This window comes from Betta splendens, chromosome 6 (genome assembly GCF_900634795.4).
Source record: "Betta splendens chromosome 6, fBetSpl5.4, whole genome shotgun sequence".
NCBI lineage: Eukaryota > Metazoa > Chordata > Actinopteri > Anabantiformes > Osphronemidae > Betta > Betta splendens.
The window spans coordinates 4,712,728-4,734,022 of NC_040886.2; the positions used below are offsets into that span (position 1 = coordinate 4,712,728).

Consider the following 21,295-nt stretch of genomic DNA (forward strand, 5'->3'; position numbering starts at 1 on the left):
ATGGATGGATGGATGGATGGATGGATGATTAATGACACAACAATCAGAGACAAAATGTTTGAAAAAAATGTTTATATTTAATATACAGTAGTCCAGCAAATTCAACAAATTTTGTGAAAAGTAAATACAATTTTCTACATATCTTCACATCAATCACCTGTAGTTTATGTCTCACTGGTCAATCCTGTTGAATATGCTGTCATCATTATTTGATTGATTGATATTTATCTATTCACTGACACAAATCTGTCACATGGACCCTGAATGCAGGAGATGCTGGTGGCTGGTGGAGTCCAGTCTGGCCATGCCAGAGAAGGCCATCTGATTACCTGTCTGTATTCTGGCTCAGGAACCAGTCCAGAACCTCCTGCTTGTTGCATTGCAGCCAGTCAATGTTGGCCCGGGTCCTCTCTAAGGCCTGCTGCACCGCCAGTGTGGCAGAACCGAACCCCAAAGCGCTGTGCTGCCTTTCAAACTCCACCAGCTGGAACAAAGGAGTTCAGACAACGGCCTCACGTTCACATCAGCTGCAGGAGAAGTGGCTCCGCGAGCACATACCTGTTGTAGTTCTGCATGTGTAGAGAACCTGGCAGTAACCCCACTGATCATAGAGGCAAAGGAAAACGAGCCCACACCGTACCTGCAAAAGGCACAGAGCAGCTGACCTCTGACCCCTACAACACATCAATCATCTTATCATGTCCCCGTTGAAAAGGGAGGTGAACCCGCATCTTGGCTCTCTTCATTTAGGTTATCATGAATCCGTGTCAGCCCAGATCTCTCTATTCTATCACTGGGATACTTACTGGGTAAACATGTATTCCCACTGCTCTCGTACAAAGTCCCACGCCAGACTCTGGCCCACTCTGTTGCTGGCGACTGCTGTGATGACGGAGGTGGCGTCTTGTTTACGGATCATGGCTGGATTCAAGGTGTAAGACAGATACCTGAGAGGACACATGTTATGGAAGGTCACATTGGGCTGTGCATTAAAACAGTAAAGTAACCAATGATACTCTTAAAATAACTGATACAGTAAATAATGATTAAAGTAAATAAATTAATTCTGTCTTTTCCTCTGTATCTGTATTTATACAGTACGTGTGTGTGGTGCACAGACCTTTTCAGAAGCTGTGTGTTGTTGCTGCAGGCCAGTGCAGTCATGAGTTTGCCAGCCTCACTGGCCACTGACGCAGCGCTGACCTGGGACCAGCCGAAGTCCCACTCAGCCTCATCGCCTGCTGCCACGGCGCTGCAGTACACGGCCGAGCGCAGGTTGGGATGGATCCTGGCAAGAGATGTGATCTTAGGCCACCGCTTGGAAAGCAATGGGCACAAGGCGATGAAGCAGAGAGACCCACAGGTTGCTCTGAGGGCTGGCCATCCACTGTCTAAACCACGCCGTGGTCAGCTCCTGGCACCCGGACACTCCGGTGCTGCAGGCCATGCGGATGGCGTTCACCTGGTTGTACCTGCACACGACCAAAATGGTTAGCAGCAGCCGTTAACCACGCACCCAAGCTGTGTTAGATGCAGGTGAGTGAGCTCACTGGTCCGTGAGTTTGTCAGGAACCTGTCTCCAGTCCGATGTAATGTTCTTAAAGTGCTGGAACAAAGGGGTGACCAGCTTCCTGACGTAGTCCTGCAGCGTCGCAGAGAGGAGAGTGAAGCTGCTTTATCTACACTGCGGCGCCGGGCCAGACGGGTGGAGGCGTACCTGCATGGGCTGGAAGACCTCCGTGCGATCCAGCATGAGGTAGTAATAGTTCAGGTTGTCCAGCGCAGACTGCCATGGTAGGTACTCTGTCTCCATCAGCAGGTAGGATGTCGTCCTCAGAGCAAGGGTGGTGGAGACCAGCCGAGCCCTGTACACGGACAACATCATTCAATGACCGTCCACAGCTAACAATGTAACGCTGCTGTAGAGGAGGCTGAGCCAAACGTGCGCTTTGACCTACCTGGCTAAATGATAGGCGTCATCTAGGAGCTGAGCTCTGTTACTGACGGGTATGACCTGTCCACATGTGATACCTCAGCTTGAATCCGCCGTCTCCGCACACTGAACCGCAGCGAGCCATTCTAACCGTTTACCTGGTGCTCCGAATGAAGCTGAGACAGGAGTCGCTCCCAGTTTCCGAGATCGTAGTTCACCCGATAATATCCACTCACGTTAACGTTAGCCAGAATCCACGAGGCGCCGCTTCTCATGTCCAAGTTCACAGCTGGTGGAGAAAAGAAGTGGTTGAAACACCTGGTCGAGTTTATTAGCCTCACAATTGACGTAATTGCACACCTTGTCTTTCCTGCAGCCACCAAACATCTCTCTGGACCTCGTCAGATTTCATCCACCTCACTGGAACCAGCCACTCATAGCTAACGTTAAAGCACAAGCCTTTTGCTACATATAAGGGAGTATAAAGTCCCTGCAGATACTAAACTAAGGTGTCACTTACTCATAAGGGGATTCGAGTGTGACGTTGGAGTCTGGATCCAGCAGGAAGTGCTTCTGGGTCACCGTCCCAGTCGTCGTGTCTATGGTGAGCAGAGGGAAGCCCATCTGCAGCACCCAGCGCTCCATGATGTCAGTCACAGGGCGACACAGTGACACATTGTTGGCCTCCACTGCCTATTGGGAAAGGTGCCAGCGTAAGACATCACTGGACAGTCGTCACAGGAAATTAACAAAGGGTGATGTCTGACCATCTGCAGGTGGTGCCACAAGTCATTTCCCACTGTGTTGCTGTAGGCGAAGTGGCTGAGGTATCCCTGAGGACAAAAGCAGACTCAAGCCATGTTTTAGCACGTTAAGCTCATATGATGCAGACAAACGTACAGTGAGTCCCTGGACGAAGACAGGCTCCGAGAGGAAGTCTGACAGCATCCTCAACACGGCCGCCCCCTGCGGAGCCACAGACAGTGGATCAGCTGGAGTGTCTCACAGTCACTGGAGCAGTGAGTGTGGCTGAACACAGAGGATCCGGTACCTTGCTGTATGAGATGACGTCAAACTGCTCACTGATCCTATGTGGGAGGATGACGCTTTGTTCTTCAGAAGACAGAGGATGAGAGGAGGCTAAGGCATCCACGGCCAAAACCCTCTGGATGTCGTCAAGTATCATCAAGTCTTTCTGCAGCAAACGGAAGCATTTGGTCAAACGTGAAAACCCTACACTCCCATGTTTATGTCGGTTTATGTTCTCACCACGTTCCACGCAGGCTCGGCGTGATCTGTTCCCAGGTACGACACGTAGGAGGCGAAGCCCTCGTTCAGCCAAACCTCGTTCCACCAGCGCAGAGTCACCAGGTTCCCAAACCACTGCACCACACACACATCAGTTCAATGCCCTGTCCATGAGTGGGTGCGAGAGAGAAAGGCTCACCATGTGTGCTAGCTCATGAGCGATGATGGTGGCTGTGGTCTCCTTGTTCTTGATGGAGGAGGTCGCGGGGTCATAGAGAAGGTTGCTTTCTCTGTACGTCACCAAACCCCAGTTTTCCATGGCTCCGAAATAGAAGTCAGGTAGAGCGATTTGATCTGTGAGTGAGGAGGAGGATTGAACGCACGCCGTTAGCAGCCAGAGCACTGGGGTCTCAGCTTCCACTGAGTGGCTTAGTCGACCTGGTCCCACCTGAAACTGACCTGGAACTGACCTGGAACTGACCTGGAACTGACCTATCTATTCTATTGTAAATACTATTTGGAAAAACTGTAAATATCACTTATGCACAGGAGCCTCGACTCTTACAAAGAGTAGGAAATGTTTGTGGTGAACTGCAGCTCAACACAAGTTATCCAAGGTAAACATAAGCTCACCTGACTTGCTCAGAGGGTATGAGATGTTGTAGTACATCTGGAGAAAGTCCAGGATGGGCCCAGTCACAGAGAGGGCGTAGTCTCCCTGTCCCCGCTCGATGGCGGCTTTGCGAGCCCAGATACGAATCTGAAAACAGAGCAGACGTCTGTAGAAGCCTCTGGGGCAAATCACAGCAGGTGGGATTCAACACATTCCATGAGGAGCTACCTGCGTGTCTCCTTGTGTGGCGCTGAGGTGTTTGTACTCAGACACGACAATGGCCAGTAGATACGTGGACATCTTCTTGGTTGGCTCGAACGTTGTCTGTGTCACAGCTACTCCACTAATAGTGGTGTGAACAATGTCTACAACCAGTTCAAACACATCATTAAAGTCGTCACAGAAAATGCGTGCAGGAGAGGAGCCATGTTGATGGCTGATACAGACTCTGACCTGTTTCTCTGCCATTGGACAGGGCTACAGTTCCAGGCGGGTGAATGACGGTAATGTAGAAAATGGCCTTCAGCGCTGGTTCATCGAAACAAGGGAAGGCCTTTCTGGCATGCGTAGGATGCATCTGAGAGGTGGCAATGACCCTTTAAAGTAATAGACGCACAGATCAAGCCTCAGGCCTCATCAGAGGACCGACAAACCCAGACACAGACAGACTTACCTTCGTACGCCTGCTTCTTCGTACTCGCTTCTGTAAAAGCCGGCTAAGTCGTCAGCCAGCTCTCCAGTGAACTCCGTGTACAGCTGATACTTCCCCTGAGAGAGTTTACCGCTAAGCTGGATCACCAAATACTGGGTTTCAGTCTGCAGCCACAGGGACTTAATACTGGGAGCACATCTGTCGCCTGGACAAGAAGAAGTCTAAGGGTCTCGTTGGTGTCCAGGCCAGTTGCAGTGTGTGTGTCTGTGTGTGTTGTGTCTTACTGTACCTAAAGCAGTGAGTCTGGCCTGGTGCGTGTAGTTCAACACTCTGCTGTAGTTGAGTTTGTTGGAATGGATCAGGATGAGATCAGTTTCTGTCACACACTCAAACTCAACGGTGGATTTTCCTACAGAATGAACATGACACACACACATTATTTTACATAGAGCACCTCAAAGGTTGGACCAGGAACATGTCGACAGTTTCCACTGCGGAAGCTTAGTTCCTCCTTGTGTTTAAACAGGGTTGGTGAGATCAAAGGTCCTCCCTCCACACACTAAAAACATTCCTGGTCTCTAAACACAAGAACTCAGCGACGGTGCAGATTTGTCTTTTATCATTTCTTATTTTTGTCTTACTTTGTGTGTTCAGTTTGGCTAAATGACCGTCTGCTCCTCAGATGTTAAAAAGCAGTGATGCACCTGTAAAGATGTAGAGTCCAGTGTCTGGGTCCTGTATGAGACGAGGCCACAAGGTGACGTTGTAGAAGTGAGGGACCAAAGAAGTGGGGAGACGATACCTGAGAGAAGAAACACAGACGTAGACAAAACACAGAGTAAAAAGAAACTGAAATCTGTATGAATGCAGAATGGTCACGTCATGGCATGTCCTTCTCATGTTAACTGTTCAGTGGATGGAATATGAAAAGTCTTTCCTCTAAACACAACCTTCAGGGTAACATGAGCTGCATGCCTTGTAAAGCCTCATGAGAGGGGAGCAGCCTGTCAAGCTCAGGCTTCATTTCCCATAATGTCACATCCTCCATCAAGGACAACAGACGTATAAAACCTTTTGCCAAACCAATGTCCTACCTGTCCCAGGGAAGTGCGTCGTGATTACCATCATCGCGTCCCATCAGGGCCAGAGTCCATAACGTGACAATAATTGCCAGTGAAATCAAGGCTATGATTGTAAAGAGGACGCACAGACTGCTGACTCGGCAGCTGGTCCCCATAGTCGTACTCACAGCAGGCAGAACCACACCTTTCCCTTCAGATGACTGACCTCTGCTGCACTGAGCGTCCGCTGTGTTCTGAGAACCTCATAAGCAGTTCTCCGTGGTTAACCAGTGTTTAGTCCACCCCCATCTCCATGGGAATGTGGACCCGATAAGAGTGATGAATGTGGATCTTTATATGTTGGTTATAAAAGCTGTCTGCTGGGAATTCACACGTCAAGCGCAAAGTTTTATTATCAGGGCTTCACAGTGTTCACAGGTCAGACCTCCCACTCATACACGAGGCATCCATTTAAACACAGGCCAACAGGGGATTCTTAACAAAGGTCTTTATTGACATCCACCACATATATCAAAATCTTTACAGTGGACCAGGACAGCAGCAAGTGCAGCTATAAGGGACATATGTCGTCCAGCGTCAGTTCCAGCCATCAATGCTAACATACCTAAGACACAAAAGAGCTGCTCTTCATGTTTCTCATGTCATTTAAAGATTATCAGATAAATTATTTTATTAGGAAATATACAAACTGTGAGAATTAAATTACAAATGCAAATTATCATTGCTTGGCTTCATTTATGAACCAGTCTAGAACATTCTCCTTGTTCTGTTCGACCCATTTAATGTTGGCGACGGTTCTCTCAATGGACTGATCCAAAGCCATGGTGCCAGAGCCGAAACCCACATCTGCGTTGTCTATCTTGAACTGCTTCAGCTGTGGAGGCAAAGGAAACGAACACGTGAAGCGGTCACAGACTATGCAGCATCTCTGAACGTAGCTCTGTAGAATATGGAGGATCTGACCTGTTGAAGCTCGAACTGGGTGGAGAAGCGCTTGGTGACACCGTTGATGAGGTTGGCGAAGGAGAATGACCCACCTCCATATCTGAGAGGGACAATAGTGCATCGAAACCTTAGCTAACATCTGTAGGTAAATTTCTAATCCTTTGGTGGACTGGTGATAAAAGTAGATTCACAAATCTAGTGTTTTCAAAAACTGGACTTACTCTGTGAAAATATACGACCAGCGAGCCCTAATGAAGTCCCACGCCAGAGACTGCCCAACTACATTGTTGGCTATGAGGACAATGGTTGAGGTGGCGTCCTGCTTTCGGATCAAAGTGGAATTCAGAGTGTACTCCAAGTACCTGAGGGGCACAAGCAGAGCAATGAGCAAGGAGCTGTAGCTGGTTCAGGGCTTTATAGGATGCTCTGTGTGGCACCTGTTGAGCAGCCACGGCTCCTTGGTACAGGCCAGGGCGGAGCGTAGCTTGTCAGCTTCAATTGCAATGGTGGCTTCTTTGAACTTGGACCAAGCAAACTCCCACTCGGCAACGCCACCGGCTGCGATGGCGCTGCAGTATACGGTGGAACGCAGGTTGGGGTGGATGCTGAAACAAGATGGATCATCAGCACAGTGTAAAGTGAAGTAAAGATGAAGGTTGGTGGGGAAGAACTCACCGGTTTATGTTGGTGGTGATCCAGTCATTGAACCATTTCTTGACCAGAGTCTGGCATTCGGTATGGCCGGACTTGCAGGCCTGGCTGATAGCGTTCACCTGATTGTACCTGAAGGGGACACAAAAATGGACAGATGTGTCCAGTGACGGCAGAAGCTCAAACAGTAGATTCGTACAGTGTTTGTTTGATGCGTAGATACTGTAAGTAGACCACTAGAACCAACCAGTGCACAATGTGTTGAGAATACAAAGTGTTACAGGCCGTAGAGAAAAAACCCATTTGTCTTTACTCACTGGTCCATTAGTTTATTGGGAACTGTGGTCCAGTCGCTGGTCATCTCCTTGTAGTAGGTAAACAGAGGAGTCACCTGTTTCTTCACATAATTCTAAAAGAACAAAGGTCAGGGAGTAACATTGTTCCGAGAATACAGTGACACAGAAAGATGCTTCGAGGACATACCTGCATGAGGCCGTAAACCTCGGTGCGGTCAAACATCAGGTAGAAGAAGTCCAGGTTGTTGATAGTGGACTGCCATGGCATGTAGTCTCTCTCTTTGTCCAAGTATTTGGTGGTTTGGAGGGCCAGCGCCGTGGGGATGATCTGAGCTCTGTGGTTCAATAGCAGCGCAAATAAACGAGACATCGAAAACCAGTTTCCATAGTTGGTATTGTGATTGTACTGACTGCAGAAGGTACCTGGCCAGGTTGAAGGCATCATCCACCAGCTGAGCTCTGTTAATTACTTGAATAAGCTTAAAAACAAGAGTCTGTCAGTGCTACCGAAACACGCAGAATGGTCTGCGCTAGATGTGGTTCTGGTTCCTACCGTATGATTAATGCCCAGGGTGTTTAGGAGTCTGTCCCAGTTGCCCTGGTCATAGTTGACTCTATAGTAACCCACCAAGTTGTAGTTGGCCAGCACCCATTCAGCCCCAGATGCCTTCATTGTCTCAATGGTGGCTACAGAAAAGGGGGGGCAAAAAGTGTCAACAGACTGGTGAAGAGTCTGGCTCTGTTATCGCTGCAAACTGGAAGGACATAGATTGTTAAGTCCCCCAAGTTACTCTAAGTTATCACAGTCTGGTTCTTTGTGTCTGTTTTAATACCTGATTTCTCCTCAAGCCACTGTATTTCTTGACTCGTTCCAGTTTTCACCCACTGGATGGGAACAATCCACTTGTAGCTACAGGAGAAGGACTTGTAGGTTTATATTTTGTTATTTATTTCTTGCCTTTAAACTGAAATGGGAGTTTGTGTAAATGTAATGAGTAAATACAGTACAAACAGCACTGGTAGTGTCCAAGACAAGCAAAGTGGTTTAGCTGGAAGAATGAAGCAAAGACCCCGAATGCACCGTACTTGAAGGGAGACTCTGCCGTGACCTGGGAGTCTGGATCCAGGAGGAAGTGCTTCTGGGAAACCTCTCCAGTTGTAGTGTTTATGGTGAGCACAGGAAAGCCCATCTGCAGCACCCAGGTGTTCATGATTTCATGGACGGTGTGAGGAAGCTTAGTGCCCGCAGCATTAACCGCCTGTGGAAGAAGAACATGAACATGATGACATGACCGCAAAGTCTCTCTGAAGCTTGAGCTTAGTGTGTAGAGTAAAACACTAGCCTCTTGAAGGTGATCCCATAGGTCTGTGTAGACTGTGTTCCCAAAGGCAAATTTATTCAGGTATGTCTGCAGAGCAAAGGGAAGAAGCTTCAGTCTTGCACCCAGATACTGCACAGTGAGGACCCTGATGCAGCCGTGTGTGTTGTGACCTAACCTGGAGGCCCTTTTTAAAGACTTCTTCAGTGAGGAAATCTGACAACATCCTGAGAACAGATGCTCCCTGAGAATGAGCAAACAAATTCAGCATGGTTTTACACGTGACGTCAAACCATCCTGAGAGATACATTATATCAAAGAATCAGGTTTGTGGCTCGAGAGCACACTTTTCTATAAAGTTAGGGTAAGTGGCCAGAGACACTTTCAAAGACTGACTGAGGCACCTTGCTGTAGGAAATGGCATCAAACAGCTCACTGATCTGAGCTGGCGTCTGTACGTCTTCTTCTAAAGAGGTCAGAGGGTGAGAGGAGGCCAAGGCATCAACAGCGAACACCCTGTGAACATCGCCGAGCACGATGAGGTCCTTCTGTATGAGCAGACAAAGCAAGGCAGCAGGTTCAACACAGCGCCAGCCTCTGTCATCATGACATCATGAGCTGGGAGGAGGACCGTACCACATTCCAGTCAGGCTCAGCCTCATGGGCCCCCAGGTATTCAACGTAGGATGCAAAGCCTTCATTGAGCCACAGGTCGTTCCACCACCTCAGTGTGACCAGGTTACCGAACCACTGAGGAAACAGAAAGATGACTGTCAGCCTGAGGCTTGGTTAAAGGGCCAGGGTTTTACTTTCTAGCTCAGGTGTTAATGATTGTTGAGACAGTAACTGTGTGTTAAAGAGCAGAGCCGCTCACCATGTGGGCCAACTCATGGGCAATGATAGTAGCAATCCTCTCCTTATTGGAGCTGGAGGAGAATGCTTCATCGTAGAGCAGAGCCGTCTCTCTGTATGTTATCAGACCCCAGTTCTCCATGGCGCCAGCGTTAAAGTCCGGCAGCGCAATCTGATCTGCACCAGCAAAGAGGAGTTCATAAAAACCAGAAAAGGCTACATTATCCATTCTATCAGTTAATAATTGATACAATATCAGATTCCCTTGAAGGCCTGTCATAAAGGTCCCGAGATAAGACCGCCAGGTGTGTGAGCTGATAGGAGGTTGGAACAGGATGAAGAAACCTGACAAAGCTGCCTCATATCAGCTCCATCATAACATTCACATGATGCCAATAAACATGATTACATATCACATCAATGATAAACTGGACAGGTATTTAAAACATTTAAAAAGTGAGGCAGACATTTTGCACACAGCTGAGCTCCTGAGATTACTGCCATCGATATAAACTAAATTGAATTAACAAATTCAGTCTCAGTTGTCCTTCGTGTCTAGACCATGTGTGGGGGACGTACCAGACTTGGGCAGAGGGTACGTAGAGTTGTAATATTTCTCAAAGAACTTGAGGATGGGTCCGGTTATGCTCAGGGCGTAGTCTCCTTGGCCGGCTTTTATGGCAGGAGTCCGGGCAAAAACTCGGATCTAAAGCCACATCACACAGTCACAGCAGTCACACATTCTGACCAGAGGCTTGTTTGAACAGACACCATGTAAACATGCTAATCAAAGCTGCTCATTTACAGTAAACATCATTTACATAACCAGTCTGATATCATGTGTAGCTTAGCAACAAAAGGCGAATTTACCAGAACCCCATCAATGGTGTCGTTGATGAAGGTGAAGTCACTAACTATAAAGGCCAACAGGTAGGTGGACATCTTCTCGGTTGGTTTAAAGACCGTTTTCATCACCTTATGGCCTTCGATGTCCACACTGTTTGATTCTGTAGAGGAAATACATTTTAAAGGAGCGTCCTTCTTCATTCTGTTAGTGTGAGTTGAAAACCCACCACACAGACCTTGTTCTTCACTATTGGACAGCGCGATCGTTCCTGGGTCATGGAACACAGTGATGTGGAAAATAGCTTTCATGGCTGGTTCATCAAAGCAGGGAAATGCCTTCCTGGCATGAGCTGGCTGCATCTGAGTGGTAGCAACAACCCTGAGAGGAAATTAGCCCACAAGAGCAACCGTTATGGTTTCATCACATTACTACAACAAAAGCCAATGTTGCATGTTCTGAATGATCTCAACATTATTATTTGTAAAATGATGAATTTGAATATATATTGTCATTATTATTAGTGGTTGAATGGTCCTGGATCATCATGTTATTTATACTAGTTTGTGTCAGCATATCATACTTGGTTTTTCCATCCTCCTCGTATTCACTCCTGTAGAAGCCTCCTAGGTCATCAGCCAGTTCTCCAGTGAATTTGGTGGCCAGTGTGTACTTGTGGCCCTTGGTCAGTTTACTGTCCAACTGAACCACCAGGTACTGGGTCACATTCTGGAGCCAAGTGGTCTTGACTGAGGGGACTTGAGCATCTGGGCTGACACTGGTGAGAGTCGCCCAGAGGCCATTGCTTAAATTGGTATAGTTGAGCTTTAAGGAGTGGATGAGGATCAGGTCTGTCTCCTCCACACACTCAAACTCCACAGTGGAATCACCTGAAACACAAAGAACCTCATCAGCTGGAAACTTCACACCAGCTTTGACTGCTTGATGAGCTGTTTGACTCATACAGTACATGTTTACAAGATGGTCTGACTTTTTTTTTACTGATCACTTCACACTGATTCTGCTACATAGCATATTCTGATACATCCAACAAGAAAATGAGACGTAAGGCTAAGTATTTAGGAAGATTGTCTTCTGTAATTGCTTAATCACTGAACTGAATGATACTCAATGACATAAGGCCTTACCAGTAAAGATGTAGAGTCCTGTTTTTGGGTCTGGAGTCAACCGTGGCCACAATTCCACAGTGTAGACGACCGGCATCAGCGTCTTGGGCAGGCGATACTTGTCCCAAGGTTCGTTGGACGGGGGCTCTGCAGAGGTAGGAGTGGTTGTGGCTGTGGTTGTTGATCCTCCATCCGTAGGTGAGATGTTGTTGTTGTTCTTAGACTTTTCCTGAGAGTAAACCACAGACAGAGCTATGATAGTAGCGAGGGCCCCTGCACCTATGACCACAACCACTATCCCAGCAGCTTTACTGATGTAGAAACCCTTTGCCATGGTGCTGTGTGTTGGAGCCGCACACTAAGAGCAAAGAGTGAAGAAAAGCATCTATATGTAACCACAGGTAACGTCTTCCCTCCCTTTTACTACTGCAGGTGACACATTAACTGAGATTGTAAATACAGCCTTCCTGAATTGGGAGCTTGAGTTTGTACTGACAGGGAAAGAAGCACATGGATGGAGCTTGTTATAACACAGCCCCCACCCATGCGTCCATGTTGGCTGGGTCAGGCTTAGAGGTTCCTTAGACCAGTGGTTCTCAACTGGTCTGGCTTTGAGACCCACAATCACCCCAGTCCATTCACCATGACAAGCCGCGTCCCAAATGGAGGGAACCTTTTAAATGCATTTAATCATAAGGCTGACATGTAGGAGTAGGAGTATTTAGGAAGTCAGATTTGAGTTTTCCCATGTTCAATTAGCATATGTGGCATATATGTACTCTTCTTCTATGTGATCAAACGACGGGTGCCATTACACGGCATAATCGCCATCTACAGCTGAGGAGTGTGAATAAACAGCACACCTTTATTTAAAAAAAAAAAAAGCCTGGCAAGGGCCAACGACCCACTGAAAACAAGTTGGCGACCTTCTTTTGGGCCCCAACCCACCAGTTGAGAATCACTGCCTTATACCAAACGTGTTTTACCTTCTATGAGGTAAAGTGCTGTCAATGAAGCAAGAGCCGTCAAGACAATGACACTAGAAACTTGAATAACCAGTAACAGCACATAGAGCTTCTCTTCACCTAACCCTGACACACAGTCAGGCAGCTTGGGGCTCAGTGCCTTGCCCAAGGACACTTCAACACATGAAACCTCATGCTGCTGCTTCTGTGCCTGCTTCAGTTACAGAGACAACGAAGACCGAAACATCTGATCGTCTACAGTCGTCCCCACTGCAACAATCATTCAATCCCTGTTATTAATTATTAGATACTTTCATTTTCTTTAGAATGAATTTCTTTTTTATGTGTTTTAGTACTTTGTTAAACATGAAAGTATTAAAAGTAACTTGGCAACTATCAGGTGAGATCTGTCACAGTGGCGAACAGGATGAATCATTGCTGCTTCTTTCCATACAGCAGTAAATTCTGTCCTTCATCCAGCTGTTAATCTAATGTGCTTTGGTTTGTTGATGATACCGAGTAGTGACCTATTCGTTAACAAGTCCTTTTATTTTTTCCCTAGTAAAAACTTTCATTTTGTTAAACTCTCAATGGCTACAGCAGCATCAGTATGTTTGAGTGCACAGGTACGAGGAGGCTGAGTCCAGCCTGTAGCTTTTCCTGGTTTCCTCTCCGATGGTCAAGAGGCAAAGCATGAAGCATGAGTTGCTGTTTCCAGGGTGTAGTTTCATTTCAACACAAGGTACCATAATCTCCCATGTGATAATAAAGTGGTCATCATGAGCAGGACAAAGCATTTATCAAAGATGAAATGCATTATAGCCATAAAGCACTCAGGCTACTGCAGCTATGTGGCAATGGTGGCACATTTTATCGGTTAGCTCACACCGCGTCGGGTTGAATAGTACAATAGTTCAGTTTAGATGGATGCTGTCCAATAACTACAAAAGCTGATAGCTTTGCAACTTTGCAGCACAATATAACACTACACCTGAATAACCCAACCAACCTCACAGGACTAACAGCAGCCACAGAAAAAAAACACAAAAGGAGAAGGAGAAACAACCAGGACCTGTTGTGGGACAAAGATTGAGCCAACAGTGAAAGTCTGCAAATATTTGTACTGTAATAAACTCACCCCATATGAGGCCAGCTCAAACTTACTCTTATTATTATCATCATGGAAAACTAACTCATTACTTCTTTGTGGTTGGAGTGTTTCCATGGCACCCATTAGCGGGCTGCACTGTTTTGTGAAGCAAAAGCCACAGAATGTCTACAGCCTAATCTCCCAAATGTCCAACACAAAAAAAATGTCCAACACATCAGAGGCTTTATTACATTTAATACTGTAGCTGGTGTTAAGAAAGATGGCAATAAACCCTGTTAGGTAAGCCAGTCAATAAACACCCATCATCAGCCGCTTGCCTTGTTTTTATCTCTCAGACAATATTGTCAGGTCAAGGGTGTTTTTATTCATTGTGTGAAAATTAAACGTCATCTTTTACTGTGACTTGTGGATGGACATTGTTTTTGTAACCGAGCACCTTTTAGGCTTCATGTGGAGATTCATCAGGTGAGACAGGTTTTAGATTTACAGTAGTGTCCAAAAAAACGTCCTTCTGAGGCTCAGTGTAGAACGTCAACATATCTGTGTTACGTTTGCCAACAGGTTGGTGGGAATCTCCATCAATAGATCAGGTTTTTGTTATTACGGGGGTAGAGGGTGGCGTCTGGTGGCTCAGTGGGGACTGGCAGGAGAAGAGGCCTCAGCATGACTGTGGTTCACAGATGAACAGTTTAAAACGTCTCCTCTGTTGTTCTTAGAGCCAGAGGTTTTTCCATCACTTCATCACCACACCCAATACACTGGGTTTGGTGTTTTTGTACTGCCCGTACCATTCTGCCAGCTGCCCATAGGACCTTCACCAACCAGTTAGTGCTCTCAGTGTGGTCCACAACGTCACAATTTGCGCTTACTCAGATTGTTCCGATAAGCCTGAATGCAACTCGCTGCGTCTCCGGTCACCGTAGCAACAGGACGCATTGAGCCAGAGCCCAGCGGTGTACGCACTGTGCTTTAATCTGCCACCACGTCCTCATGCCTTTACTGGTCACAGACTACTCATGGACCCAGACAGAGTCCATGGTTTACATCAACGTGCCCCTGAAAGGAGCGAAAGCTGCCAACGTGGACATTCTGTCGACGGACAAATACCTAAAGGTGAGCGAACGGTAATGCACATGAACGCATCGTTGCCCAAGACCCCGATTCAAACAAGTTAAAGGAGCTTAAACAATTCAAGTACAACGTCTTTTTTGTACATTTATATTTATCGCTGCTCGTCCTGTCAAAATTGTACAAAATAACAACTTACGTCGTTCAAAATAAGACGCGTGCTGCTCCGTGTACTCGTGTCTGGTGGCGTGTCTCCACCTGCTGGATGCCTCTTACACTCATGCTCTGCCTGCTGTGACAGGCTCCATGAACACATATTAAACACGAGCACAAGGTTTATATAAAAGCACATCTTACAACTAAGTAGCTGTCGTGAAAAATATTAATTATAATACACGGTAGTAAAGACGTTCCATCCTATTTCTTCTTCTTCTTCTTCCTCTTCTTCTATTTCTTTGTCTTCTTCTTCTTCCTCTTCTTCTATTGCTTTGTCTTCCTCTTCTTCTTCTTCTTCTTCTTTTTCTTCCTCTTGGCTTTTATTGTGAAGTACTCTATGTCTGTGGTGGATTTAATATACTGTATGGATTTTCCTTGTTGCTTTGCAGGTGCATTTCCCTCCATACCTATTTGAAGCGTTCCTTTTTGAGCCTGTTGATGATCAAAGGAGCACAGCGAAGGTTGGGAATGGAGCTGTAGTTTTCAGTTTGCCAAAGAGGACAAACAATGTCTGGGAGCATCTGATGGTCACAACAAGTGAGACGCACGTTTATCAACTCCTGCCTTAGTGAAGATGCCAGAAAGACACTTTCTGTGGCTTCTGTCTGCTGACACTTTCTGTGGCTTCTGTCTGCTTTCTGTCTGCTGTCATTGTGTAGTTTTTCTAATAATGTTGTGATAAAAACCTTAAACATGATGTATTATCAAAGTACAAGCATTGATCAGTACTGAAATTGCATTCATTGACCACAGTTAAGGTTAATGAGACCAGCTGTGCTAAACAATGAAATGCTTCTGAAATAAAACACACACTTTGCTTCAACTCCTTTCGCAGCAATTCCCAAACCGTTGACACAATTGACTGGTAGATGATGTGTTTTTAACCCTTTTTAGCACTTTGTTTGTGTGGGCTGGTATGAATCAGCTGTGGTTACTGAATGCAGGAAATGGAAGTTCGTTCTGCTCACTGTAAAGAGTCTCAATGAGTAGTTTTGGTGTTGACTAATACCTGTTAAAAAAATCAATGTGTTCCAGATGATAAAGAGAAAAAGAAAGAGATCAGACATGAGGCTCTACTTCAGCACCAGGACAGACTTTCCTCAGAGTCCAGATCCAAGGCAGACAAAAAACAGTCAGAGAAAAAGTTCACACTGGAGACAATGATGAAGGTAACGCTGTCCTAATTCATCCCAAATCTCTTGAGCTGAACAAACACTTAGCACAAACACTATGTCATTGTAGCTGGAAGAGGAGGAAAAGGAGGGCATTCAGAAAATGAAAGACGCTGAGCGAGAGAAAACCACGGCAGAGCTGGCAGCATGGCAGGGCCAGAAAGCAAGAGCAGAAGAAGAAGCCAGAGTCCGTCAGAGCCAAACAACGGCCCCGAGGGAGAAGCAGAAAGGTGGACGTTCATGTCAAGCAAATGGGTCTGTCATTATGATGAAAAAGTTATAGAATGACAACAAACCCTGGTTCTGTGTTCAGATCGAAGAGGCAGGAAACAACAGGCAGGACTTCCTGCACCAAGACCCTCTGGAAACATTCACATCACATTCACTCCAAGAGTTTTTCCAACTGCCCTCAGGGAATCCAGAGTCCACGAGGAGGAGGAGGTGAGGAATTATCATTATTAATATTAGGCAAGAACCAGTGGGACCCACACAGCTTTACTCACCTAACACTCACACTGTCTCACTTGGTAGCACCTGACTCTGTTTCTCCTCCTCAAAGAAAAAAATTACTGTACTATAACAATAATATTAACTGTACGTGTGTACATTTGAACTAACCAGTGGCTTAAAAAGCAAGCTGAAGCCAGACAGGCAGGAAGTACAGACCCAGACGAGCTGAAGGAGCTAAAGGACCTAGCGGAGGAGCACAGGGACCCAGACTGGTTGAAGGATAAAGGAGAGTAAGTGTTTCCTGAAAAATCAGCTTATTCCTCTGGAAGCTCTGGACTCAAACCGACCTTTTTCCTTCAGCAAATACTTTGCAGCGGGGGCCTACCAGAGTGCCGTGAACGCCTACAGCCTGGGCATCAGGCTCAACCGGAGGATCCCAGCGCTGTTTTCAAACCGTGCCGCCTGTCACCTCAAGTTACGGAACTTTCACAAGGCCATTGAGGACTCGTCCCAGGTCTGTGCTCGCTGCTGGTTGTAGTCATTAAAGACACTGTGGAACTTGGTGTCGGTTTGTAAAAAAGATCCGCCGCACGTTTCTGCAGGCACTGGACCTGTTAACGCCACCAGTCGCTGCCAACGCAGCTGCCAGAGCCAGAGCCAGTGTCCGCCGAGGATCTGCCTTCTGCCAACTCCAGCTCTACGCAGAAGGTACCGTGAGAACAACTTGTGTGTTTTATCTACAGTCCATCACCTCGATCTGATCGGCTGGAAAATACTGTTTAAGGGCTGCTGACGTACCCATTAGTCTGCAGTTTGTAACCAGCCACAAAGCAGAAGTACTTCTGTTAATCTACTTCTAAATGCTTTCTCAGGGCTGCAGGACTATCAGACCGCTCTCAGGATCGAGCCTCACAATGAAGCACTGAAGGCAGACATGCAGAAAATAAGGAGCATCATTCAAGGACCTGCAGCCAACCCTGGCACCAAACATTTGTAGCTCTGATTTTCCCTGAGGTCTAATAAAGGACAAAACTAAGACTGCTGCCTGGTTTCATCCATCATTTCAACCTGTGTCTTCTGTAGCGGAGATGCTGCTGCTGCAAGTCTCTGTGGGCCATAGCCGTGCAGGTTTCTCTCCTCCAAAACGGAGACGTCAGGGACAGAAGTGTGTGATGGGACAGTAGAAGCTACAAGGGGGCGGTGTGCCGTCACCATGGCGACGGGCACAAAAGCAAAAAGCAAAAGAAGAAATGGAGAAGCAAGATGTTCTTTGGATACTGTAGGAGCTGAAATTACTTGTATACTAGGATAATTCAGGGCTCGTATGTTTGATTTCATTCAAGTGCAAATGGAGGTCAACTGATGAAAGCGCACTGTGTCTCAGTGTCCTGGGGCCTGGGAAGCCTGTGCTTTATTCACATGCGACATATTTGTTAGTAGCTCCTGGCTGAAGTACCAGTTCAAGCCATTGGGAATTCCTTTGACATGACATAATACAGACTTCTACGTAAACGTAGTTCAGAGCAGATCAGCGCTGCAGCCCGTGTGTGGTGTGGATGAAGTAGCTCTTCAGACCTCGACCACACACTCTGCCCTCTGTGGCAGCAAAGCCTGCAAAGCCTTTGCATTTTCTACCTCCATCAATTTTCAGTTTTCTCCCTAATCTCTTCATCAAATGTGCCAAATGCCTCCCAAAGAATTACTAATGGTTCCAATTCAGCGTCATAGGAACATGGTCATTAGGGGGCTTTGATTCGCAGGGGAGCAGTTGGACTGAATGCTCTTCACCATATGAAAAGACAAACACGTTCCAGCGTTAGACACAGATGATGGGAGAATCACAGAAAGATGTTATGACAATAGATTAATGCCTGTGGATCTGAACTACAGCAGTTAATGGACCAGAGGTTGTGTGTGCGTTGGTGATGTGAACCATAAATGCTGATCAGTGCTTAAACAGTTACATCTGCCTCGACATCTGACGTCAGCATGTTTGTGGTGGTCCACACGGAGTCAGGGCCTTCTTCTTGTATTGTGTGAGCTGGCTTTCATTGGCCTCCTGGCTGGGTGGAGGCTGACCGGTACACACTGGAGCTTCACCGGCTCCAGACGTCACTATCACCTGTTCTCTGTACCCAGCTCATGAGAGCACCTGCTTTTGAACCAGTCTCCTCAGTGCGAAGCCATATAAGTAGTTGTTCAGATTAGGCAGTGGCTGCATGTCTAATCAGGATTTGGGAGACTGATGTAGGGTCATTAGGGTCTAATTCACCTTTTGGTGGGGACTCAACTGGACAGAGGCGGAGGATGGCCCACATCTGGGGGCGACTTACAGCTTGTTTTTTGTCACTGGACAGGAAACAGAAGTGATCTTAGTTCTCGTGGAGGAGAGTAAGCGTTAGAATTACATCCTGTCAGTAGAGACGTTATACTGAGCTGTACAACATACGATCAGCTTGGTTTTATTGGTCACGTGTTCAGGATCTTTAATTAACTAGTCACATAACCTTGTTTTATACTGTTCAAGGATTCTGTTGTTCTTGTGCTGTTACCATGCTCACACTGGTGACACTGTCTCCTATTTGCAGCAACTAAGTTTAAAGACAGTTCTGGGAGAAAATAAACCATGATGTGCACAAAGCCGAATCGAACGTCTACCAAAACATCACTGATAAAACAATGTGAGCTATGAAGACAAAAAAATGACATGATGAGCTGACTGGCTCCAGACCCCAAATCACGGGAAGACGCAGCATCAGAGAAAGAGAAAACGCAGATCAGAACCAACCGACAGACACCAGCTGTGTCTGCTCACGTCTTGGTTCCACCTAAAAACCATCCTCCACCCCAGATAAATGCCACCGGTCGCCAGAGTTAGCCTGTAGCACACACACCCTTTCCTTCCCTCCCTCCCCTTCCTCTCCTTTCAACCACCCTCCTCCATTCTCCTCTCTGTCATGATGAACAGCCTGTCCTGCCCCTGTGAATCTGTGTGAATGATGGAGTCACCCCTCTGTGCGTTATAGACTCCGGGGGTCACTCATTGTGTGTGTGTGCTCTCAGGTAGAAGGAGCCGGCAGATCTCTGCTGCCCTCCATCATGGCTCACTGCCTCTTTTATGGCCTCTCTCTTCGGCTGCACACTCCCACTGACGCACCACATTTTCCAAGGAAGTGAGCAGCAAACTACAAAAGACCCCGCTGGAAACATGCGTCCAAAGCCTTGGTGCAACCGCAGAAAACCTGTTGCTTCTGTTGCATCTGTTAGTGTTTACAGTCAGGCCACACGTTCATAAAAAGGTGCTTTACTCAAACAGCAAAAATCACTGCAGTCCAATATAGAAACAGAAGGAATAGAATCTAGAAATGTTTCCTGTGGGACCCTAGAAGTAGCAGCACAGTCTGTCTAGAACCTGGTGAAGCCCTGAGTAGGGCCCGGACTTGGATCTGCCAGAACACCGTCATAATGACGTCAACACGCATGACTACAAAAGCATTTCACTCCTGTGTTTTGATGTTTTTTTCACTTCCAGGGCAGACTGCGCCTCAGAGCGGAGGATGCTCAGATGTCTGCAGGGGACCGTTGAGCACCTGCCCTCACAGATGCTCCTTTGTCAGGGGCTCGGCAGGACACCGGACTCATTTACCTTGTTATGTGTCGCAGTGGTTTCAACGAGCGGGGCGGAAGGTTTGCTGTTTTCTTTTCACTGACCTCTTAGCACTCCTCTCTCCACTTTCCAAGCAGCCCACATCCTTTAACCAGGAGTTAATGAGCCCTTTCATTATCCGTGAAAGAGTTAATTGATGAACAAGAAATGTTAATGGCTTTATCTGTAAACAGCCTCTCGTTTGCTTTCAGCCTGCTCTTCTTCAACTCCTCTCTCCTTCCTAGATGAGTTGTCCAACACATTAGGCCTGAACTCAGACACAGAGAAGAGGCCTGTTCCTTAGAGCGTTTTAATTAAAACCCGCGGCAGCTCTCACCCTCCTCTCGCCTTTCATGTCTCGGTACTTCGCTCCTACCCCACTTCATAGTTTCTCTCATCATCCACGTTTCCATTCATCCTTCCTTCAGAGGGGCTGGAGGAATGAGGCGGCGCTTCTTCAGATCCGTGTGGCCTGACAGCTCTCACCCTGAGAGCTATTAAACACAATGCGGCGCTCTCGTTTAATTCCTCTCCTCTAGTTTTGGTTGTGAGCAGCAGAGGAGGGATGAATGTGGGTTTTCACATCCTGCTGCAGTGCCAGTACTTGAGAGGGATGATCGCCCGGGGCCCTGCATGCGGCTTAGCCGGCTTCAGTGGCCACAGAGCAAATCTTCATTAATGAAACACCTTAAAGTGGATTTAATCAATGTTTGGATTCCTTGCTTGATTCCAAATGCTTTAACCTTGCTGATCTCTCCTCTCTAATGTTCAGAGCAGAGTGACTGTTCACATACATTTATTGTGAAGTCATGTAACACGTGAAAACACTGCTTCTACTGCTGGCTACTGGCAGGTGACCTCTGCCCTCTGTTCCAGCTACGACGCCTTAAATACTTGGAGCCCGAAGGTGTTGACAGGACGACTGGTGGAGACTGTGGTGCATGAGCTTTGCATGCAGCCATCGCATCTGAGCCCATGTGATCGAGAACAGATGGAGACTCTCACATCAGCATCAGACTGGTGCTGATGTGCTGCCCCCCGCCTCCTCCTCTGCCTCCTGTCGCAGAGCCACACCTCTGGGCAGCGACGCTGCTGCTTCCAGGTC

At 47.0% G+C, this 21,295-nt stretch overlaps 3 protein-coding genes across 4 annotated transcripts; 1 reads left to right on the forward strand and 2 right to left on the reverse strand.

The window, feature by feature from the left end:
- Positions 1-61: 61 nt before the first annotated feature.
- LOC114857701 (aminopeptidase Ey) lies at positions 62-5,814 on the reverse strand. Its single transcript, XM_029154453.3, has 23 exons — positions 5,541-5,814; positions 5,151-5,248; positions 4,736-4,855; positions 4,468-4,651; positions 4,248-4,390; positions 4,023-4,159; positions 3,815-3,941; positions 3,381-3,535; positions 3,203-3,316; positions 2,985-3,128; positions 2,834-2,899; positions 2,701-2,766; positions 2,454-2,626; positions 2,294-2,373; positions 2,092-2,222; positions 1,959-2,014; positions 1,718-1,865; positions 1,551-1,642; positions 1,362-1,472; positions 1,121-1,288; positions 807-947; positions 559-640; positions 62-484 (listed from the first exon to the last, which is right to left on the reverse strand). The coding sequence occupies exons 1-23, from the start codon at positions 5,681-5,683 to the stop codon at positions 326-328; spliced, it is 2,838 nt and encodes a 945-aa protein (XP_029010286.1). The 5' UTR covers positions 5,684-5,814; the 3' UTR covers positions 62-325.
- Positions 5,815-5,998: 184 nt separating this feature from the next.
- anpepb.1 (alanyl (membrane) aminopeptidase b, tandem duplicate 1) lies at positions 5,999-15,152 on the reverse strand. Of its 2 annotated transcripts, XM_029154451.3 has the most exons (22): positions 14,906-15,152; positions 11,584-11,791; positions 11,019-11,325; positions 10,674-10,816; positions 10,462-10,598; positions 10,171-10,297; positions 9,614-9,768; positions 9,376-9,489; positions 9,144-9,287; positions 8,918-8,983; positions 8,764-8,829; positions 8,507-8,679; positions 8,254-8,330; positions 7,974-8,107; positions 7,844-7,899; positions 7,608-7,755; positions 7,442-7,533; positions 7,149-7,256; positions 6,911-7,078; positions 6,695-6,835; positions 6,492-6,573; positions 5,999-6,402 (listed from the first exon to the last, which is right to left on the reverse strand). In XM_029154451.3, exons 1-22 carry the CDS (start codon positions 15,056-15,058, stop codon positions 6,247-6,249), a joined length of 2,955 nt encoding a protein of 984 aa, XP_029010284.1. In that variant the 5' UTR covers positions 15,059-15,152; the 3' UTR covers positions 5,999-6,246. The 2 variants fall into 2 exon arrangements, with proteins under 2 accessions (XP_029010284.1, XP_029010285.1); XM_029154452.3 differs by lacking the exon at positions 14,906-15,152 and having other exon boundaries at positions 11,584-11,945.
- On the forward strand, positions 14,540-17,582 carry dnaaf4 (dynein axonemal assembly factor 4). The gene is made up of 9 exons (XM_029154454.3): positions 14,540-14,751; positions 15,312-15,459; positions 15,958-16,091; positions 16,165-16,324; positions 16,408-16,535; positions 16,716-16,834; positions 16,905-17,058; positions 17,147-17,252; positions 17,417-17,582. Exons 1-9 carry the CDS (start codon positions 14,629-14,631, stop codon positions 17,539-17,541), a joined length of 1,197 nt encoding a protein of 398 aa, XP_029010287.1. The 5' UTR covers positions 14,540-14,628; the 3' UTR covers positions 17,542-17,582.
- Positions 17,583-21,295: the final 3,713 nt, after the last annotated feature.

Coding starts and splice junctions, on each gene's coding strand:
- LOC114857701 (XM_029154453.3), bottom strand. CDS start 5,683: ATGGGGACCAGCTGCCGAGTCAGCAGTCTGTGCGTCCTCTTTACAATC. Junction 5,249..5,540: donor GACGCACTTCCCTGGGACAG/GTAGGACATTGG, acceptor TTCTTCTCTCAG/GTATCGTCTCCCCACTTCTT. Junction 641..806: donor TGGGAATACATGTTTACCCA/GTAAGTATCCCA, acceptor TGCCTTTTGCAG/GTACGGTGTGGGCTCGTTTT.
- dnaaf4 (XM_029154454.3), top strand. CDS start 14,629: ATGCCTTTACTGGTCACAGACTACTCATGGACCCAGACAGAGTCCATG. Junction 15,460..15,957: donor GCATCTGATGGTCACAACAA/GTGAGACGCACG, acceptor AATGTGTTCCAG/ATGATAAAGAGAAAAAGAAA. Junction 17,059..17,146: donor CCATTGAGGACTCGTCCCAG/GTCTGTGCTCGC, acceptor ACGTTTCTGCAG/GCACTGGACCTGTTAACGCC.
- anpepb.1 (XM_029154451.3), bottom strand. CDS start 15,058: ATGTGCTTTTATATAAACCTTGTGCTCGTGTTTAATATGTGTTCATGG. Junction 11,792..14,905: donor CGCGTCTTATTTTGAACGAC/GTAAGTTGTTAT, acceptor GTTTACTCTCAG/GAAAAGTCTAAGAACAACAA. Junction 8,331..8,506: donor ACGGCAGAGTCTCCCTTCAA/GTACGGTGCATT, acceptor CTTCTCCTGTAG/CTACAAGTGGATTGTTCCCA.